This window comes from Primulina tabacum, chromosome 12 (assembly GCF_025594145.1).
Source record: "Primulina tabacum isolate GXHZ01 chromosome 12, ASM2559414v2, whole genome shotgun sequence".
NCBI classification, from domain to species: Eukaryota; Viridiplantae; Streptophyta; class Magnoliopsida; order Lamiales; family Gesneriaceae; genus Primulina; species Primulina tabacum.
In genome coordinates, this window is record NC_134561.1 from 32,466,018 (window position 1) to 32,487,321 (window position 21,304).

Below are 21,304 nucleotides of genomic sequence, written 5' to 3' on the forward strand. Positions count from 1 at the left end.
TTCTCTCGTGTGATGTGATCTTCTGTAAGAGTTTGAAAGTTTCCTTGATTCTTCCTCAAGAATTTGCCAAATTTCTTCACAAACAGTGACATGACATCATTACTCAACTGGTCAGTTGATTTGTCCTTGGAGACCGATGGCTTCATTATTGTAGCAGCCAAAGCTTTTGTCAGTTGGTTTGACATACCATCCCTTGATTCTAATTCAAACTTATAAGTCTTGAGATCTGTTAGTAGATGATGTAGTTCTAGTTTGCTTAGATATTTAGATTCTCGCATTATCATGGTTTGGCATATCATTCTCTTGGAAGTCATCTAATCACTTTCAATACAACTTCCCAATTGATTTATATTTTTCCAAGAGCGCTTAGTTCAATCATAATAATATATATCTAGACATATTTTGAAGAGGAAAAGATGAATGGAACGAGGTTGAAGAAAAAAATTAAGCAAGGAATTTATAGAATAATTGACACACGTGTGTGTATATTTATATATATATTATATCAAATTAATGCCAATATAAATAAATTTTTGAAAAAGGGAAACCTATGATCTCGACAGAATAGTTTAATTGAATGCAACATTTCAATATCTGTAATCATTTTTGTTTTTCCAACTCTAGTCTACCAAGTGTCCATTTTGGTACAATAAATATATATATATATATATATATATATATATATATACATGAATATTTTGTCGAATAATCAAAAGTTTGATTTTTTTATCAACACTTTTTCGAATAAATATGTGACACAAAGTTTGTCAAATACGATTTAATTTATTAACGTAGTTTACAGACTTGTTGCATTTTTATTTACCTAATACTAAAAGAAAGTGTATATATAGTATGCACAAGATACGAGGGGTGTAATAAATAGATTGTACCTATAATTTGAAATGTCTAATTTTCTTGATATTTAAACTTGCTCACCTGTACGCCATTTAAACTTGCTCACCTGTACGCCAGACTTTCGTTTTCTCCCTCGAACATGGAAAAATGGGCATCTTATATTTTGTGTATGTGTTATTTAACTGGAATATAATATATAATTAACAGATTCTTCGTTCCATTTTCTGCGATTTTAGAATTTATTTACTTGGTGTAGCTGATTTTTCCCATCTTATTTCTATACTTATTGTAGTAATCAATAATAATTTATAGCAGGATAAGATGATGATCCCACGTGCTTGCATGCAGATACCTATGATAAGATAAAATATAATGTTTGGGTTCTTTAATTTTTATTTTTTAAAAAAAGAGAGAAAATGGATGCTTAATTATTATATCAAGACCACCATTTTTTTTAAATTTCTCATTGTATCATACTATTTTATATTTTTTATCATTCATATTCCAATAAGCAATATTTTACATACAAAAACTCATTAGCGTGTCTCATATGTCATTTTATAATACTAGTATTCTATAAGACCCGATCCATGAAAAATATTATTTTTTTATACTAAAAATATTAGTTTTCAATCCAGGTATGGACTAGATCGACCTATATCACGGATATAAATCTATGAAATCATCTCAGAAGAGACACTTTACTATATTTTACAATGAATCAATCTTCAACGTAGAAATCTAGAAATTCATTAATTTTTTAAAATTCGAAAATTTCGGATATTTGGCTTTTCTTTTTACTAATCTACGTTTTTATGAGGAAGTTTTATCTTTAAGATTTAAACCATGTACCTATTTTTTTTGAAAAAAATTCAAGTATTATTTTTCAATCCAGACACAGCAATCGATCCCATGAAACTGGATATGGCTCCATCATCGAAACAAAGTTGGTTTGGGTACTAATAATTACTTACGCCTTCTTGAAAGAGGTTTATGACATTGCACCACAAACGGGGTGACGGCAGTTTATCAATTCTAGCCTATGTTATTTATAACTCAACAGGTTAAAAATTAGTGATAAGGCAAGCACATATTTTTTTAAAGAAAAAATTGAAGGTCATTAGTAATAGTTCATGACAAAAACTTGTGTGAGACGATGTAAGACAAGTCTCTATTTGAGTCATCCATGAAAAATTATTACTTTTTTATGCTAACAGTATTACTTTTTATTGTGAATATCGGTAAGATAGACCCGTCTCAAGGATAAAAATTCGTGAGACTATCTTACAAGAGTCCTACTCGTAATCCATTTAACATACCAATTACGTTATTGAAGAAATTGTCTCTCAAAGATGGCAGCTTTCCCACTAGGTTCGGCCAAATGTTTACTCCTTTTCAAGCTCAACTCATCCACATTTACATACATAAACAGGAGTGATCACAGAAAATCAAATCTTCTGATTTATTTTTTTAAAAAAAACGCAAACTCCGTGTGTGTGTTTAAAAGGGAAAAATTTCGAACTCAGGACAAATTAAGTTCGACTCCCTCAGCAGAGCTCGTCAGACTGGACTGAAAGAACATTTTTTACTGAAGGTAATGGGTTCAACACATGTGCTTAGTTCTCAGGAGAAGATGCAACACTAAGGCCACAGAAAAATGAGGATGTTAAAAACAATTTAACTAGTTTTCAATGATGAGCCATAAACCAAGTATTCCAAACTGGTGATAAGAACCAAATTTTAACATACATCAGGGGAAAAGAAACTTCATTTCCCTGATTTTTCCGGCCACAGGCAGTTTTTTCACAATGCAAATCATACCTTCCGGTGTCCATTTGAGTTATCCTTTACGGCTTTACATGTTCCCTTATAAACTGCTCTAGTTGGGCGACATCACCTGTTAAACCAGATGTTTCGGAAACAGTGACTTTGTTGACCCACTGAGAAAATGTGAAGGTTTCTCCAGGTACTCCAAGGGACTGTTCACTAGTAATATCTGCTGAAGATAGTGCAGTTCTTGATGCACGAAGCTTGTCGCTGAATTAAAAAAGAAACCAAGAGTAAATTGATAATCCAACATGCAGGGTGAAAGAGAAATTTAGCTAGTAACTGATGATACTAATATGTGATGTTGGAATTATTCTAAAAAGTTGCCAATCCTGAAGATCTTTTAACAGTCAAGAATCTAGTTTGGCTTCATCAATCGTTATGTATCTCTATACATGCATCACCTCCCTGTTAGGTGGACCAATGTGATTTGAAAATTTTAAATTCGACAACAATTGTTAATAGTTGGTGGCTGCAACGTAACTTTGGTGGAATTAAATGAACAGAAGCATTCGGAAGAATTATATGCAGAAGGAGCTCTATCGCTTCAGTTTAATACATCCTAAATCGAAGAAATTTCAAAGCTTCTTAAATTAGAGAGAGCCGAGTGTTCTGAGATTCTCTTGTGAGAGTCGAAGAAAATATTTTCTTAGTCATACCTTGGGTAGGGATTGTGAGATGTTGAATGCTTTGTTGTAAACACCAGTAATATTTCTCCTTGTTATAAAGATTTGCAGTAGCTCTGTGAACGTAGCTTATAAGTGAACCACGTAAATCTTTGTATTTTTGTTGATTATTTTATTCCGCAATTTTGGTACTATATTATCATAATGATCGTAATCGTTTCGGACTAATCCACAACAAATGGTATCAGTAAAATTTCTTAAAATTCTGAGTATACTCTGTAGTTAGTGCTTTGTCTGATCTTCCACATCAGAAATGTTTTTTATATTTTTTTTGCTAAGGCTAGAGAAGCGATGGCCGAAGATGATGGATCGGTTCGTGCACTTATTCTTTTGGTGTCTTTACCAAATGTTTGGGAAATTAATTTTGATATTGAGATTTGTACACTTATTCTTGTGGTGTCTTTACCAAATGTTTGGGAATCAATGCGAGCAGCAGTTAGCAACTCTGTTGGAAAAAGAAAGCTACAATCCAATGATTGTCAGAGTTCAGATTCTTGCTGAATAAGTTCGCATGATAGATTCGGGTGAAGGAACATCATCAAGATCTGCTATAAATCTCGAGAATAAAGTCAAGGGCGGGAGTAGCGAAAAGAGTTCTAAGCGATTGTGCGGTAGATTCAAGTCAAAAAATGGAAAAGACAAAAGCAACTTTGAAAAGAATTTGAAGTGTTGGAGCTGTGGTCAGACTAGTCACTTAAAAAGAACAACAAATGAACGAAAAATAATCCAAATGTTGTTATAGAGGAGGTACATGATGCTCTATTACTATCCACGGAAAGCCCGATTGATTCTTGGACACGGACTCAGGAGCTTCGTTTCATACCACTAGTAAATCGTGATGTATTCGATAATTACATCACTAGCGATTACGGAAAAGTTTTTTTGTCTGATGAAAAACCTTTGTAAATAGTTGGTATAGACGCCCGGATGAAGATTCAAATATATTTGTCTGGAAATCAACAAAGTAAGGCGTACGACGAAGGCCATAATGTGATCTTTGATGATGGTGCCTAGAAAGTGAACAAAGTAACCATGGTTGTTGCTCGAGAAAACAAAATTGAAACATTTTATATGATTTCCAGTTGCAGAGATACATTAGCAGCCTTGGATGTTGGAACTAATTCAAGTCTATGGCATTGTAGGCTTGGACATATGAGTGAGAAGGGAATGAAGATGCTTGTATCGAACGGGAATGAAGATGCTTGTATCGAACGGGAAGTTACCGGAATAAAGACCGTTGAATACAAGCTACGTGAAAGTTGTATCTTTGGGAAGCAAAAAAATGTGAGTTTTTCTAAAGGCAGTATAGAACCGAAAACAACAAAGTTGGAGCTGGTCATACTGATGTATGGAGACCATCTCCTGTGACATAATATCTTGACATCCCTTGGAGGCTCAAGATATTATGTCACATTTATCGACGATTCGAGCAGAAAGTTTGGATTTGTTTTTTAAAAAATAAATCTGATGTTTATGAGACCTTTAAAAGATGGAAATTTGTAACTGAAAATGAGACCTACTTCAAGGTGAAGTGCTTACGATCTGATAATGGTGTTGAATACGAAGATGATGAGTTCAAGAAATATTGTGCACAGAACAGGATCAAAATGAAGAAAACCATTATTGATACATCTCAACAGAATAGTGTAGCTGAAAGTATGAACAGGACCCTGAATGAACGTGCTAGGAACATGAGGTTGCACTCAGGATTACCGGAATCGTTTTAGGTTGATGCTATTAACACTGCAGCATATTTAATCAACAGAGGACCTTCGGTATCGCTTGACTGCAAAATACCTGAAGAGTAATGGAGCGACAAAGAAGTAAACCTTTCTTTATTGAAAGTGTTTGGGTGTGTATCCTATGTTCTAATTAATTCAGCTAGTAGAAGGATAAACTACACAAAATGATGACACACAAACTCTGATAATTGAACTCAGTAAATCTTCAAGAAAAATTAGACCACCTGAGAGATACTCTCCTGCACTTCACTATATTTTCCAGACAGAAAAAGATGAACCGGAGACCTATGAAGAGGCAATGAAAAATGATGATTCAACCAAGTGGGAGTTAGCAATGGAAGATGAGATGAATTCATTGTCATCCAAATAGACGTGGGAGTCGACAGAACTTTCGCAAGGCAAAAAAAATTACATAACAAGTGGGTTTACCGGTTAAAAAATAACATGCTAGTAGCAAGCGGTACAAGGCAAGGCTTGTTATAAAAAGCTTTCAACAAAAAGAAGGCATTGATTACACTGAAATTTTCTCTCCAGTGGTTAACTTAACCACTATCAGATTGTACTCGAATTAGTGGCAAAAGAAGATTTACATCTGGAGCAATTAGATGTAAAGACGGCGTTACTTCATCGTGACCTAGATGAATAAATTTATATGAAGCAGCAACAGGACAGGACTTTGAAGTACGAAAAAAAGAGAAAATGGTGTACAAACTTCATAAGATATTGTATGGTCTCAAACAAGCTCCATGATAATGGTACAAGAAGTTTGATGGATTCATGAGTAATGACGGTTTCCTGAGGTGTCAGGCTGATCACTGTTGTTATGTGAAGAAACTTGATAATTTTTATATCATTCTACTGCTATATGTAGATGATATGTTGGTAGCAGGAGCTAGTTTGGAGGAGATTGATAAACTCAAAAGGAGTTATCAAAAGAATGTGCTATAAAGGATTTAGGTGTTGCAAAACAATCCTTGGAATGAGGATCTTTATAGATCCGTAGAATGGAATCTTGAAGTTATTTTAAAAAAAAATATGTGAAAAGGAGCAGGATTTTAAGCTTCTGTTGTCGGAAGCCTCGTGTATGCAATAGTGTCCACAAGACCAGATATAGCACATGCAGTGGGAGTGGTGAGAATGGTTATGAGCAATCCGAGAAAACAACACTGGGAAACAGTTAAATGGATTCTCGGGCACTTGAAGGTGTTGATAGTTTATCTTTATGCTTCAAGAGGTCAAATTTGGGCTTACAAGGTTTTGTCAATACAGACATCAGTGGTGACCTGGATGGCAGAAAAAGTAGCACTAGTTATATGTTCACATTAGGTGGTGACAGTATGCTGAGTATATAAGTTGCAAAAGATAATTGCATTTTTTTACCACGAAAGCTAAGTACGTTGCAGTTACAGAAGCTAGAAAGGAGACGATATGGTTCAGATCCTTTCCAGAGGAACTGGGTCAGAAGCTTGAGAATAGCATGTTACATTATGACAGTCAGAGTGCTATTCATTTAGCCAGAAATCATGTTTATCAAGATCAGCTTGTGCAAGCTAAGTGAGGAAAATCAAGACCACATGCTGTCACATTGTTCTTTCACAAGACGAATCTGGATCAAGGTTATGCAACACCTGGGATTCGAGTGGATTTTTCCAGCATCTTCAAGAGATATGTTTGTTGTGGAGAACGGATTTCTCAATGAAAGGGGAAGAAGAATCTTTTGGTACATCATTGCACACATAGTTGTCAAAAGCGCGAGGCGCAAAAAAGCGCTCAAGTGTCTTGGGGCTTCAAGCGCAAAGCGCAAAGCGAAGCGTACACTTTACGGAAAAAACGCAATAAACAAAATATTATCAAAAAATCAAAATAAAATAAAAAGTCATATTTTATCAGCATTAATACAGGGTTGCAAAAAAAAATCAATACAAAAGGAATTCCCACTCCAAAAGTTGATACAGGGTTTACCAATTTTTGGTTAGCAAATGAGAAGTGAACAAGGCGGCGGCGGCGGCGGCGGCGGCGGCGGCCGGAGCGGCGGCGGCGGCGGCCGGAGCGGCGGCGGCAGAGACAGAGAAGAGACGCACGCAAAGATGCAGCAGCACACGACTTCAGAATTGTTAAGCAACGATATAGATTTTAATTATGGACTTGGGCTGGGTTTAATTTTTATTCTGGACTTGGGCTAAACCTGGAATTGGGCTAAACATGGAATTGGGTAGATTTAAAAATAACAATTGTGCAGAAGCGCACAAGCCATCGCTCCAACATCCTAACAAAAGTGCCCAGAAGCGTGTGCTTCATAATCTGATGGGCTTCGGATCAATCCGAAGCGCTTCCAAGCCGCCTCACCTCGCCTTACGCTTAAGCGAGCGAGGCGAGGGCTTTTTACAACTATGATTGTACATTGCACCTTTTGGTCGATATGGATAGAGCGCAATAACAGAATTTTCAGCGACAAAGAAGACTCGTCGGAAGAATTATGGGAGAAGATAAGATTCACAGTGGCAAAATGGACGACTAGTGTGCCAGTGTTTCAGCATTTACTTTTATCCGATCTAGTTAGGGATTGGTGTTTTATCTAACTTATGAACTTGTTCTAGTTAGCTAATCAGTGGATGGACTGTGGATTGCTCATCCACTAGCTTTGTAATATCAATTATTATTACCTTAATAAATTATTAGTTTCTGATCAAAAAAAAAAATCATGTTTATCATGCCAGGACAAAGTATATACAAATTCGGTACCATTTCATTAGATCACTACTGGAAGATGGAATCTTGATGCTTGAGAATATTCTTAGAAGTAAGAACCCAGCCGATATGCTCACAAAGGTTGTGACCATTGACAAACTGAAGTTGTGTTTAACTTTAGTTATACTCCAAGTATAAAATGGATATATGAGCTACTGCAACGATGGTCATGTCTTTAACTGGGAGAAATGTTAGGTGGACCAATGTGATTTGAATAATTGTAATTCGACAATAATTGCCAATGGTTGGTGGCTGCAGCATAATTTCGGTGGAATTAAATGCACAACTGCATTCAGAGGAATCATATGCATCGCTTTAGTGTAATACATCCCAAATCAAAGCAATTTCAAAGCTTCTTAAATTAGAGAGAGCAAAATGTTGTAAGGTTATCTTGTGAGAGTCGAAGAAAATATTTTCTAGGTTATATTCTGAGGTAAGGATTGTGAGATATTGAGTTTTTGTTGTAAACACTTGTACTATTTCTTGTTGTTATAAAGATTTGCAGTAGCTCCGTGGACGTAATTTATATTGGGTGAATCACGTAAATCTTTGTGTTCTTGTTGATTATTTTACAATTTTAGTATTATATCATCATCATGATGGCTGTCGCTACGGAGTAATCCATTACACTCCCCCCCTCCATAAACCGTATAAGTTAGCTTGTACACAAGAAATACATCAATAAACATGATATGTAAAATTTTAGTGATATAAAGCCTTGAGTATACAAATAATCTTACATTTCCTTCTCCAGCTGTTTTCTGATGAAATCCTTTGTGTGGGCAGTGACTTTATCAACTTTGTTGCACAGTAGTAATAATGGGGTCTTTTTCTTGACAACAGTTGTCTTGGTCAAAATCTCATATAGGTACCTTTAGCAGAATCTATAATGACTTTAGATGCTAAAATTCAATCTTTTAAGCGTTTCCAACTCATGAGGTTGTGCATGGATGTGTATACAGACAATTAAAGCTATTGCATACTCTGAAGCAGCACGGATATTTGGCAAGAAATCGACAGCATCCACCACAAATACCACACCAGCTGCCTGAGGCAAGAACTCGTCTAATTTGGGTCGAAGCCGTGAATGGCCAGGAACATCAACAATGTGAATAGGCTTTATTGTTCCTTTCTGCCGAGTAGGTAAAAAAGGTTCAGACGGATTAAATTACTCAGTTACTTGTTTCAGGAGAAAATATGATGACAAATCAATCCTCCAAACTAAATGATCCAAACAGTCAGTTTACATAACATTAGCGTTACCTTATTTCATATTAAGATTCTAAAATTAACTATACATTCAAACTCCTCATATTTGCAGATATTAAACGGCATTACCTTAGTCACCTCAGAGTGTAGGACAAAAGTTCCTTCATTTGGTTCCAGTGAAGTAACAGTACCCTGATGAGAGGATCCATCTCGGAGCTATCGGAAACAACAAATTACAAAACCAAACAACCAATAAAAGGCATAAATTTAACAAACGAACTTCGCCCCAAATATTTGAGAGTAGTGATCCAAAAAAACTTCTGTGCTTCTACCTGATAAAACAGAAGGGTTTTGCCACTTCCACTAAGCCCAGTTAGTGCGCAATAGTGTTAGATGATCTACGCTTGACCAGACGAACTAGAAATCAATAATTAAATAGTTAAGCAAATCACATTAAATCATACGAGGTGGAGCAACTGAGACAGATGTAGTATATAGAAAATGAAGCGGAAACGGAATAATAATTTTTGAGAGCATAATAATGATGCAAAAAATGCATCAAGTAATGGGAAGCGGTTCCAGAGAAAATATTTCTAGTATGATTTATTTGAAGTAAAAAAGGAAGAAAAATACGAAAAAAGAACAAACTGTATGCTGATACTGAAACAACATAGAGTGCTCTTCCAGCAGTTAATATATAATTAAATCGCAAAGCTCAATTGAGAAAGAAAAGTGCAATTAATGGCTAACGAGCACAGAAAATCCTACGAATCAACAAGGAACCACCCACCCCACCCATATGCAAAGCATCGTTAGTAAAGTACACGAAAAATTTCCCAAGAACTCAAAATTTTCACTAGGTTGCAACAAATTAGGTTTTCGTTAGGGCATTGAAACGGGACAGGCTTACAGATTACTAGTAACAGAGTAGTCAGTAATATTACTCCAATTGCAGCGTACAACTGAGTTGGCGGAACTTTCTGAACAAATCCCTGGGTTTCATTCAAAAACCGCTGAAATTGGATCTTCATTTCCTCAATCTTCTCTTTATCATCCATCTTTATGCCTCTGTCAAGAAATACAAAAATGAAGACATATTTCGGAAAATTCAATGCAAATTTACATGAATTAATCGATCTTCAACAAAAAATTCAAACCGAAATCCTCCAGATCGATGCCACCACCGGAAATGGGAATATTCTTGCAGAGAATATTAAAAAAAAAAACCCATTCTCTATTTTTCCTCAAATTATGTAGCTCGGTATTATTGGAAATTCATTGTTTTCTCGGGTGGCTTGGGCTTTAAAGTCGGGATTTGAAATTGGGCTCAATGGTTTTAAAGCCCAAATCTTTCAAATTTACAAAAAAAAAATCGACTTTTATCCAAAAACAAAATTTTAAGAAATTTAGAAATATTATAATTATAATAAAACTCATCTGAAATTTCAAATTAAAATAAGCAAAATTATATTTTCTTAATATATTATTGATATTATATTTTAAATTATTAAAATATAACAGATATATGTAACAAATTAAATACTTAAAAAGAAAAAAAAAATAAAAAGAAATCTGAATAGTATGAATTACGTGACCAAATTCATTTTTCAACATACTAAACGTTACTCAATTAATGATAAATGAGTGCTGACATATAAACCATACCTAGTTAATCATGTACGCGATAATTTGCAGGCTTATATATTAATTATAATAATTCAATATTTTTCTTTTTTTAAAAGTTAAGTGAATAATTTTGTTATAATTGAGTATCAGACTTGAAATATCATCTTAAATTTAGGATATTGATGTTAAATGGATAAGTCATCGGCCAACAGTTCGGTATTTCAGACATGACAAAAAATCTTATGAGGCTGTCTCGCAGGTTAATTTTATGAAACGTATTTTTAATCTGATTCGACCCATTAAAAATATTATTTTTTTAAGCACCCCAAAATTTTTGAGATGTTTATTCAAAATTTAATGGATTTGAACAGCAACAACAATAATAATAATAATTTAACTATAAGAAATGAATTTTATTCTCCTATAAGAAAAATTTAATAACTGAACATTAAAAACATATAAAATATGTTTCTAAAATAATATAACTTAAATAAAAATAATATATATAAAAAATTAAATAATGTATTGATTAATGGAAAATGTCTATTACTAATTAATTTTAATAGCAAATAAGTGTCACTAAATTAGGCCAAGATTTGACTATGTGTAGTGACTCATACCATCTCATTTTGCCTATAAAAAAAGGTCTTATGTGACGCATTTTATCACCAAAAAAAATCTTCACGACGTTAGAGAGTAAATGAGAAATGAATTAGAGCGGGAAAAAAGAGAGAAAATAAGAATAAATGGTAGAATATTGCAAATTATCTACAAAAATTCATAAAAATTTACGCAAAACTCCTCTTCCACCCAACAATTAACATTTATAGGAGGTGTAGCAAACTCATCAACCAATTTTGCCCGAAAAATAAAGATTCACGAAGAACAGGTTTCTGGAAGAATTCCAGAAACTTGTTTTTAGGGTAGTTAATTTCAGCCTAGATTCCTCCATCATTTTTAGCGATTTTTACCGTGGCTTTAAAATAAAAGTTGTTCAAAATGTTTCTTAGTTTACAAATATATCGGCCGATCATCCTCGCAGTGGTCCGAATACTTTTTTGGAGCCGAAGCAAGATAAATAATAATCTTTGTTTTTTGAATTCTAAGCAAGATCAGTTCGTAATTTCAAAAAAATTTCTACACGAAAGTTGTAGAGTGGGATGAGACAAGTTCACACAAAAAATTCCGCCCATGCATGGCTAACGGATCTCGGCCACACGCCGGCAAGGTGGCACGTTTGGTATTTCTCAATTTCCAGCCACTTCTGCACTATTTTACGTATTCCTGAAAAGTTTGGTAATTTTTTGGACTTGTACTTTAATTACTATGAATTTTTAAAGCTTTATTAAAATTATGCAGTGAAAGGTTTGTACAAAAAATGAATTTCAAAAGGTTCCAATATCTATTACCGATCTTAATCAGTGTAAAATCACTTAAATTATATTGATTTGGGATTGAAACGAGACAAAAAAGTAAGCCACCAAGATGAGGTTTCTACAGTGAGGTCCCTATCAGGTTTTCTTCAATTATGACACTTTTGGCATTCTTCTTGATATTTACGAGTAAACTTACATAAACTACCGATTTATTAATTTATATCGTATTATATTGTTTATCTATCAATTTATTTGTCATATTGTACTGCGTATTTGATTTTATGGACTTTTATTGGTTCCTGACTGGTTATTGGTCGATTATTGACTGAAGTACTGAATGTCTGAATGACTGGATCCTTGGACAACGATCAATATACTGAACAACAGAGCTTCAACCCGGAAAGTGAATCCAATGAACAACTAGTTTTAACCTTGATATATAGTTCATCTGAATAACGTGACTTCGGTCCGGAAATGTGAGTTTACATTGGCTCATAATTGATCATTGTACGGATTCTACTTGAGTACGTGGGAAAAATTGTTCATTGAACATTGGTGAGAGCCACCTCTTTAGCCCACAATACTCACTTTATAGTTTTGAACAATCACTACATTTCACTTGACAAGATATTTTCAAAACAATACTACTGATAAATATATATAAGCTCAGTTTATTTCCTCACTACGTTCCCAATGATTAACCTTCATTTTCATTCTATTATAAATTCCATATACAGGATTTCAGGACTCTGAATATAAAAAAAATTCATGTAAATTGAAATATTGGCATAACAAGATCATGAAATTATGATTGTCTTTTATTTGAGAGCATACTAGCATTAGTATTGCATTTTGTAAAGTCAATTATTATACATATTTTCGCTATTGTAAGTTAAAAAATATAATGATATTACAAGTCGAGGCTCACATTTTTATATCAAAAGTATTATTTTTTTAATCTAATATAGATCAAATCGACAAATCTCACGAATATAGATATGTGACATCGTCTCGTACAAAACATACTCTTTTCTTTTCAAATTATTATAATTTCGAGTAGCATATAGAATTATTTTTAAAAAATTATGGATAGATTAATTGAGCCGGCGATGTTAAGTAGAGTAGGGATTTGCTAATTAGGTAAATTTAATGGTCATAAACACGGCATTGCTTGTTACCATGCATTTGGAGTTGAGAGAAACATTTGACCTTTTTGAATATTTAATTTTTTAACTTTCTTCTAGAAATTTATATCATACGATTTTTTACTTTTTTTTTCACTTTTTTGTATAGGAGAAAACCGTTGATTTTAAAAATAAAAATATATAAAAGAAGATCAATAACATAAAAAATATTGATCAAATAATATATCTAACTGATCCTTAAATATCACGTTTTATGTCAATTGAATATGTAGCCTCTATCATTCAGTGTGCACCGTATAAACTACAGGACTAACACAATAGCTTTCAAACCATGTTAGTCAGATAAACTACACTAAACAATTTTATACAATAAGGATCGCTCAAGAAAATGTTATATGAAAAATCAAATAAATTATTTGGTCATATGGGAAGTCCAGAATTATATCCTTATGTTGAGGCTACCTTATTTTCATTGTTATTTTATATGTATTTTATTAGTATATGAATTCCACTTGCTGAATTTTCAAAATCATTCTTTTAGTTTCATGAAGTGGAATTTAAAAAACATGAAACAACTATGTTTATGAGTTTTAATGTTGAGTCTTAATAAATGTTGGAAAACCTATGTTTGTAGTAGTTGTTGCTTTTATGTCTTGAAGAAGTAACTTAAAATCTCATAAACATCAAGTTGCATAAGTTTGTTTTATGATATATGTAAATTTTGAATTGAGTTGAAAAATCATATGCACCTAAAGAAATATTTAAAATTACACTAGAGTTAGTGTATTTATGGTTATTGAAAAGTATCTAGACAAAAATTTGTGTGAGACAGTCTCACGGGTCGTATGTTATGAGACCGATCTCTTATTTGGGTCATCCATGAAAAAGTATTACTTTTTAATGCTAAGATTATTACTTTTTATTGTGAATATCGGCAGGGTTGACTCGTCTAGCAGATAAAGATTCGTAAGACCGTCTCACAAGAGACATACTCAAGTATCTATGACATTTGATTACAATACGTTTGTTTTTATGGATTGTGACAGAAAGATAAGTCATGTTTTCAATAAGAAGTTGTCTAAATTCTAAGGCTACGTTTGGTAGGGGTGATAAGAAGGTGTGTTTATGAATTTTTAACCCACCTTTATCCCTTGTTTGGTACGATTTTTATTTAACCAAGTCAATCCCTCCTATGAATGATTAGGTTATATTAACTGGGATAAAATAATCATTGCTCACCCCTAGGATTAATTATCATATTCTTAATCCATCATATTTTTCCAATTTTACCCTTCTCCTAAACCCAAACTCACCACCACTTCCCTCCGTCGACTGCCGACCGACCACCCCCGCCGTCGGCCGACCCCTGCCGCCGACCATTGTCGGCCGTCTCCCGACGCCGCCGACCGTCACCGGACGCCGCCTCACGCCGTCGACTCCGTCGGCCGTCCCCTGACGCCGCCGCCGACACCCACCGCCGCTGCCGACCACCCCCTTCTCCTGTCGACCGACCGTCGCGGCCTCCCACTTCTCTTGTCGCCCGGGCGCCGCCGTTGCCGCCTCCGGCCGACCACCGCCGTAAAAGTGGAAGGGAGATTTTGTCAATTCATCAAAAGATTATTATTTATCACATTCTTAATAATCATACCAAACATAATATTATTTTATCATTATCTACTTCAATCATTCTTTTTATCATTTCTCTCTTAATCATTTCATAATTTTATCCTCCAACCAAACGTAGCCTAAAAGTATAACTCAATCATTCAAGTCATATTTTATTATGTCCATGATCAGCATATGTTTACAAAAAAATATTTCATATATATATACGTTGATAAATTAGAGAACGTGAATTAGTAAAAAAATTAGATTGAAACTAAAATATTGGGAAAATATTCGAAAAGGGCACAAGAAAAACATGTTTGCCTATAGAAGAAATTATCCGGATCGACGTGTTTGCCATCTTATAAAATCGAGACCAAATTCATTGATATCATATGAGAACAGAATATACGTAATTTCAAGATCTTGAATAAATTGGAAAACGAATATGTTCACACTTCAATAAATTCAAAAACGTTTATGAGAACGTTTCACAAATTAATTTTTAAGACTTATCTTCGAAATCAATGTTACGCTCTTGTTTTAATACCTTGACAGCAACACTATCATATGTCTAACGGAACAGTACCAAAAACAACCAAGTGAAGTCCCAAAGTGCTTGCCAAAAAATTGTGCAATGGAGTTCCACGTGTTGGACCATTCTAAATAGTCAAAACATCAATAAATTATATTATTTATTAACATACCTAAAGTTTTAAAGTCCATGGTTTCTTTCGGGGAAAAAAAAAAAGTAGAATCGGAATTAAACCGCTTGAATGATGTGTCATTTCGATTCTTTTAACGGTTCTAATTTTGGTTCTGATTCTGATTGTGAAGACTCTGAAAATCCACATGCTTAGTGGCATAAAAACTTGGTTTAATGACTAATTAAACATGGCTTTGTGAACATAAAAACGTGGCTTAATAGTTGAATAATCATGGAGTAATAGCTTAAGAGACATGAGATCGTGACATGTCGTGGGGCCTCTTATCAACTCTCTATAAAAAGGTATCAGTTGCAACACATAAATTATGTTTCACAAGCTTGAAATCTCTCATATTCGAAAGCAATTCAACAACAATCTACTCATTTTCAAGCAAAAGTTTCTTCCATGATTATTCAACCACTAAATCACGTTTTTATGACCATTAAGCCATGTTTAATTAGCCATTAAACCAAATTTTTATGCCACTAAGTATATGGATTTTCAAAGTTTCACACTGGTTTTGGTCTGAACTAAAATTTTTTCAGACAATATTGAGATAGTTAAACTAATTGATCATCAGTTATAGTATAAAATATTATTAACATTTAGATTTATTTAGAAAAATAAAATAAAGAATTAAATATAATTTATATGAATCAAATAGATGTTTATGTATAGTAGTTGCACTTCCATATGATTCCGGTAGTTACTGTTTTCTACAACCAGAAATGAACCGTAACTCTATGTTTTCGGTTCCGATTATTTCGATTTTTCGGAAATGGTTCGGGTCGGCTCTACTCAATTTCCCGCTACAAAATTAATAGATTGTTATTTTTATTATATCCTTCATAACTGAAACTCAACTATAAATAGAGCCAACACAAAACCAAGATTCAATCTGAGTTCAAAGTTTCTGAGTAGCATCCATCAGTCTCTATATAAAGATATATATCAATTGGGTCCACTTTTAACGGTAAAGATCGCAACTTTCTTAGTATTTTGTTGAGTTTTAAGGTAATCCCGAACGTGTAATAGATGACTCGATTTCGATTTTCATTCAAGAATTCTTGATCTTATCATCAGGTAGCAGAAAAGAAATGGCGAGGAAGAAGATCAGGGAGTATGTATCCAAAAGACTACTGAAAGAGAATTTCAAGAGGATTTCTGGGTCTGAATTGGCTATGAAATGTGTGCAAGTGAGTTTAACTCTTTTCTTTTGGGTTACTGATATTTTGATGGCTATTGTTAAGAATTGGCTGGAGTTGAGAAGAACAGATGAACTATTGGTTGATGCTGTTAGAAAAAACAAAGATGTTTGGTTAGCATGTTATTGCTTTTCATCATCTTAGTCCAATCAGTTGATCGTTTTCTTTCACTTTTAGTCTTTTTTCCCGCGAGTGTTGATGATTTACAGGACCAAAAGCTAAAGCAGACCGAACTTATAGGACGGATTTTATAATTTTCCCCTGAGTATAGTTTCAGTTTCTTCTCTTAAGTGGGTATTTGGTAGGTTGAATCAGTAGTGAGCAAGATTTTAAGAGGTAGAAGAAATAGTTCATCTGGTAATGTTACACACATATATTTTTTGTTATGGAAAACATGATTTTTGAAGGAGATTTCTTGTCATGAAGAGCTAATATCTCGAGCTTTTGGAACAAATGACAAATGATCTAAACTTTCCATCTCTAGCTCCCCCGGACAAGATAATATAGCTTATTCGAAATTCTGCATCGAATATACCTCTTTGAATGGTCCTCGAAGATATGGCCTTGAATGGACTTTGAAATGGTGTGTACTTGCAGAATCTGAAAAAGTAAAATATAAATATATTAGCAAGATGTTATCATTCTTAATTTCTTATAAGGTTCTATATTTTCTGCAATGGTTTAGATAACTGAATCTACAAACTTCGAAGAACTGGTAGAGAAAGAGCCCTGGCTATCATCAACAAAACTGGTTGTGAAGCCGGATATGTTATTCGGAAAACGTGGCAAAAGTGGTCTTGTTGCGTTGAACCTGGATTTGGATGGAGTTGCTGCTTTTGTTAAAGAACGGCTTGGAAAAGAAGTATAATAACATTCTGTCACTCTATATATATATGATAATTTCACAAAAATCTATAATATAGAAAATGAAGTTTATTGATGTTTGATTACTCCATTCCATTTATTGAATAGGTAGAGATTGGGGGATGCAGAGGGCTTATTACAACGATCATTGTCGAACCATTTGTTCCACACGACGAAGAATTTTACCTAAACATTGTCTCCGAGAGACTTGGATGCAGCATCAGCTTTTCAGAATGTGGAGGAATTGAAATAGAAGAGAACTGGGATAAGGTACCGCACGCAAAGACTCTTGCGTACTCTTATCGTTTGGTTCCAACACTTACCGGAGTAGTACATGCATTATCTTTTATTCTATTCAGGTCAAGACTATCTTCGTGCCAACGGGGGCTATTTTTACATCAGATCTATGTGCCCCACTTGTGACAGCCATTACTGCGGAGGTGTGAATGAAAGGCATACATGTCTTTCTTTCTTTGTTAATTCTTTGCTTGTGTATAAGCTGAAATTCTTTTACATAATATGTCCAGATTAAAGGGGTGATCGAGGAGTTCATCAAAGTAGTCTATGATTTGTTTTTAGGTATGTTTTATGAACTTAGACCCCAAATTAAACATTACCTACTAGCAAGCACATCTCAGGTAGTTGAATGAACCATCTGTTTTTGGTAATGATCCGAGATCTCATTCGTCTCAGATTTGGACTTCGTGTTTCTTGAGATGAATCCGTTCACCTTGGTTGATGGAAAGCCTTATCCTTTGGATATGAGAGGAGAACTCGATGATACTGCTGCTTTCAAGAACTTCAAAAAGTACATGCTCTGCACGCGACTATGTACAATTCGAAAATCTACTGATGCTGTCAGCTTAAATCATCTTACATATTAGCATTACACTATCTTGCAGATGGGGAAATATAGAATTCCCAATGCCGTTTGGGAGAGTCATGAGTCCGAGGGAAAGCTTCATCCATAAACTTGATGAGAAGGTGTGTGCAGGTGATCGATCTTTTTCGTTTATCGTTAGCCTAAAAAATTAACCATCGTGACTTTTTTTGGCCATCGATTTAGACGAGTGCATCTCTCAAGTTCACAATCCTGAACCCTAAAGGGCGGATATGGACCATGGTGGCCGGAGGAGGAGCAAGTGTTATTTACACAGATACTGTACGTTTTTCATCTCATATTTTTCTTTGTTTCTTCCCATTTTATCGAGCCTTGCCTATTCTATCATGTTTGAGCACAGGTCGGAGATCTTGGCTTTGCTTCTGAGCTTGGGAACTATGCAGAATACAGCGGTGCCCCGAATGAAGAGGAGGTCTTGCAGTATGCTAGAGTTGTGATAGATGTAAGTACTGTATACTTTTGCATAAATTATCACATTAATTTCTTGCTTTAGTTCCAAATAGAATCTGGCACAAGATAGATGTTATAACGTGAATTTTATGAAACGGACTAGAAAATATTGATGCTTTTCGTGCAGTGCGCGACTGCAGAGCCTGATGGCCGGAAGAGAGCCCTTGTGATCGGTGGTGGGATAGCTAACTTCACCGACGTTGCTGCTACGTTTAGTGGCATTATTCGAGCTCTGAAAGAAAAGGTAAACAACCGGCGGTGTTTTATACTTCACTCGACTCCGGCTACATCCCCTCTTCCCGGATCATACTCTGCTTAGAAGTACACAGGTAACTTAGCTGCTTTAAATAACAGGAGGCAAAGCTTAAGGCTTCAAGAATGCATTTATATGTCAGAAGAGGGGGTCCAAATTACCAAAGAGGCCTTGCAAGGATGAGAACTCTTGCAGAAGAGATCGGTGTTCCCGTCGAGGTTATATTCGTCAATTCGTCATATTATCCGTCGCGAAAAAGAGAGAAAAAAACCCTTTAATAACTCACTTCAACTTTGTTAAATTGTAGGTTTATGGACCGGAGGCGACCATGACTGGTATATGCAAACAGGCTATTGAGTGTATCACTACCGCTGCATGAAGTTAAATCACCAATGAGGGTGTCCTACTTTGATTTTCACTTGTTTTAGTACTTTATGTTTGAATTTTCCTAAGATGACAATGTTTAAGTTGTAATAATTTTACATTTTATGTTTGTCATGAAGAACTTCAAATAAATGACATCTAAATTTGGCATGTTGTAGATTTAATAAAATAAATATATAAATCATGTGATTAAATCCATATATCACAACACGCCAGTAATTCATGTTGAATTATTAGAAAATATAAATAACAGTCAACACGTACCAGAATCCATTGATATATAGTGTCAGGGTTATAGATCTTCCAAGACAACAGAGAATCGACCACCTTATTCTTGCCTTTGATGGGAGAATGAGAGAGATCTAGAATACGTGTGCCGTATGTATTCTGTGTTATTTTTTCTGTGCCTTGGGGACCATAACCTTATATAATCTTAGCAGTCTTCAACCCATCATTGAAGACCTAATTGGGCTGGGTTTCTACACATAAGGTGGACCGTACCAATTTGTTTAATACTTTGGAAACTCATAATTAATTAGATCACTTTATTGGGCCCTTTATTAGATAACTTGTGGGGCCCTTAACTCTTAATCGTTATTACAACACAATCTGATTAGGGTTAATTAATTACAGCGGAAAACGAGTTTAAATTTTCTTTATGATGAGCCCAAAACATCTTATTTGAATACTAAAAATAGTATTTCATCTCACATCATAAAACACGCCCACACGTAATCAAGACCAACTACAAACAAACAACTCATATCCTCGGGACATGCCCCGGTATATAGATACATATACATATATACTGGGAAACAAAGCATAAAACCTCAACTCAACAGTGACTCCCTCCAGAAGCACCCTCTCTGGTCTCCTGATATCCTGGAGTACCTGTCATTGTCCACACACAAAGACAACAACAGCCTCCCTTGGGGTTGAGCAAAGATCCGTATGGAACAACCATCATATATACAACAGATATCTACACGATGATATATGATATGCAATGCATGTATGTCGTGGAGGTATCAGGTCAAATGCTAATCCACTCAGCACATGTCAGAATCAAACGAATTGCTATCAAATCAATGCTCGAGCTGGCACACCGGCCTCAATCAGGGATACTCGTATGATAGCGTCGACAAACCGCCATCAAATCCCAAATCTCAATCATTCAACGGGTCCACTAATGAATATTCTTTAAGGGTCATATAATACCAAACATAGCATCGTGTTCACAAACCCCATAATCAAATCATATCATATCAGGGTATCCAAGGATCATAGCTCAACGTGCATGTCATGTATCGATGTATGCATCAAACGATGTGTGTTAACAAAATATTTATTTTATACATCGATATTCCAATCACAATGTCATGTATGGCACATCAAGTCATCACATAAGGCATATAGACACATATTCTCAATCAAATCAATCAAACATATATCATATGATACAGATACCCGTCGTATGTTACCCGGTCGCAACATACCTCAATTCTTCGTTCCAGTCGATGTAGCTTGAAGATATCGGTATAATAATTTATCTACATCAATAACATATTCATTTCAATCAAAAACATCATTCAAAATCAACAATATAAGTTTCAGATATCTTTTGAAACCTCAAAAATTCATATCAAATCGAAATCATAAAATAATTCAATTTCGACTTCAAAACTTAGTTTCTTGTCGGTTATTATACAACATATATGAAT

General features: G+C 34.6%; 2 protein-coding genes across 4 annotated transcripts; one reads left to right on the top strand and one right to left on the bottom strand.

Annotated features, from left to right (window-relative positions):
- Positions 1–2,426: 2,426 nt before the first annotated feature.
- Positions 2,427–10,322, bottom strand: LOC142521270 (uncharacterized). Its single transcript, XM_075624499.1, is given in 8 exon segments — positions 2,427–2,892; positions 8,599–8,730; positions 8,842–8,990; positions 9,197–9,283; positions 9,400–9,447; positions 9,450–9,484; positions 9,978–10,135; positions 10,225–10,322. Coding segments are annotated over 7 exon segments (789 nt in total). The 5' UTR covers positions 10,126–10,135; positions 10,225–10,322; the 3' UTR covers positions 2,427–2,702.
- Positions 10,323–16,389: 6,067 nt separating this feature from the next.
- LOC142520663 (ATP-citrate synthase alpha chain protein 1-like) lies at positions 16,390–19,728 on the top strand. 3 transcript variants are annotated; one of them, XM_075623747.1, is made up of 13 exons: positions 16,390–16,499; positions 16,614–16,722; positions 17,417–17,593; positions 17,704–17,865; positions 17,955–18,035; positions 18,123–18,174; positions 18,289–18,403; positions 18,498–18,579; positions 18,662–18,757; positions 18,837–18,938; positions 19,074–19,190; positions 19,301–19,417; positions 19,507–19,728. In XM_075623747.1, exons 2-13 carry the CDS (start codon positions 16,624–16,626, stop codon positions 19,576–19,578), a joined length of 1,272 nt encoding a protein of 423 aa, XP_075479862.1. In that variant the 5' UTR covers positions 16,390–16,499; positions 16,614–16,623; the 3' UTR covers positions 19,579–19,728. The 3 variants fall into 3 exon arrangements, with proteins under 3 accessions (XP_075479862.1, XP_075479860.1, XP_075479861.1); XM_075623745.1 differs by having other exon boundaries at positions 16,432–16,499; positions 16,610–16,722; XM_075623746.1 differs by lacking the exon at positions 16,390–16,499 and adding an exon at positions 16,513–16,540 and having other exon boundaries at positions 16,610–16,722.
- Positions 19,729–21,304: the final 1,576 nt, after the last annotated feature.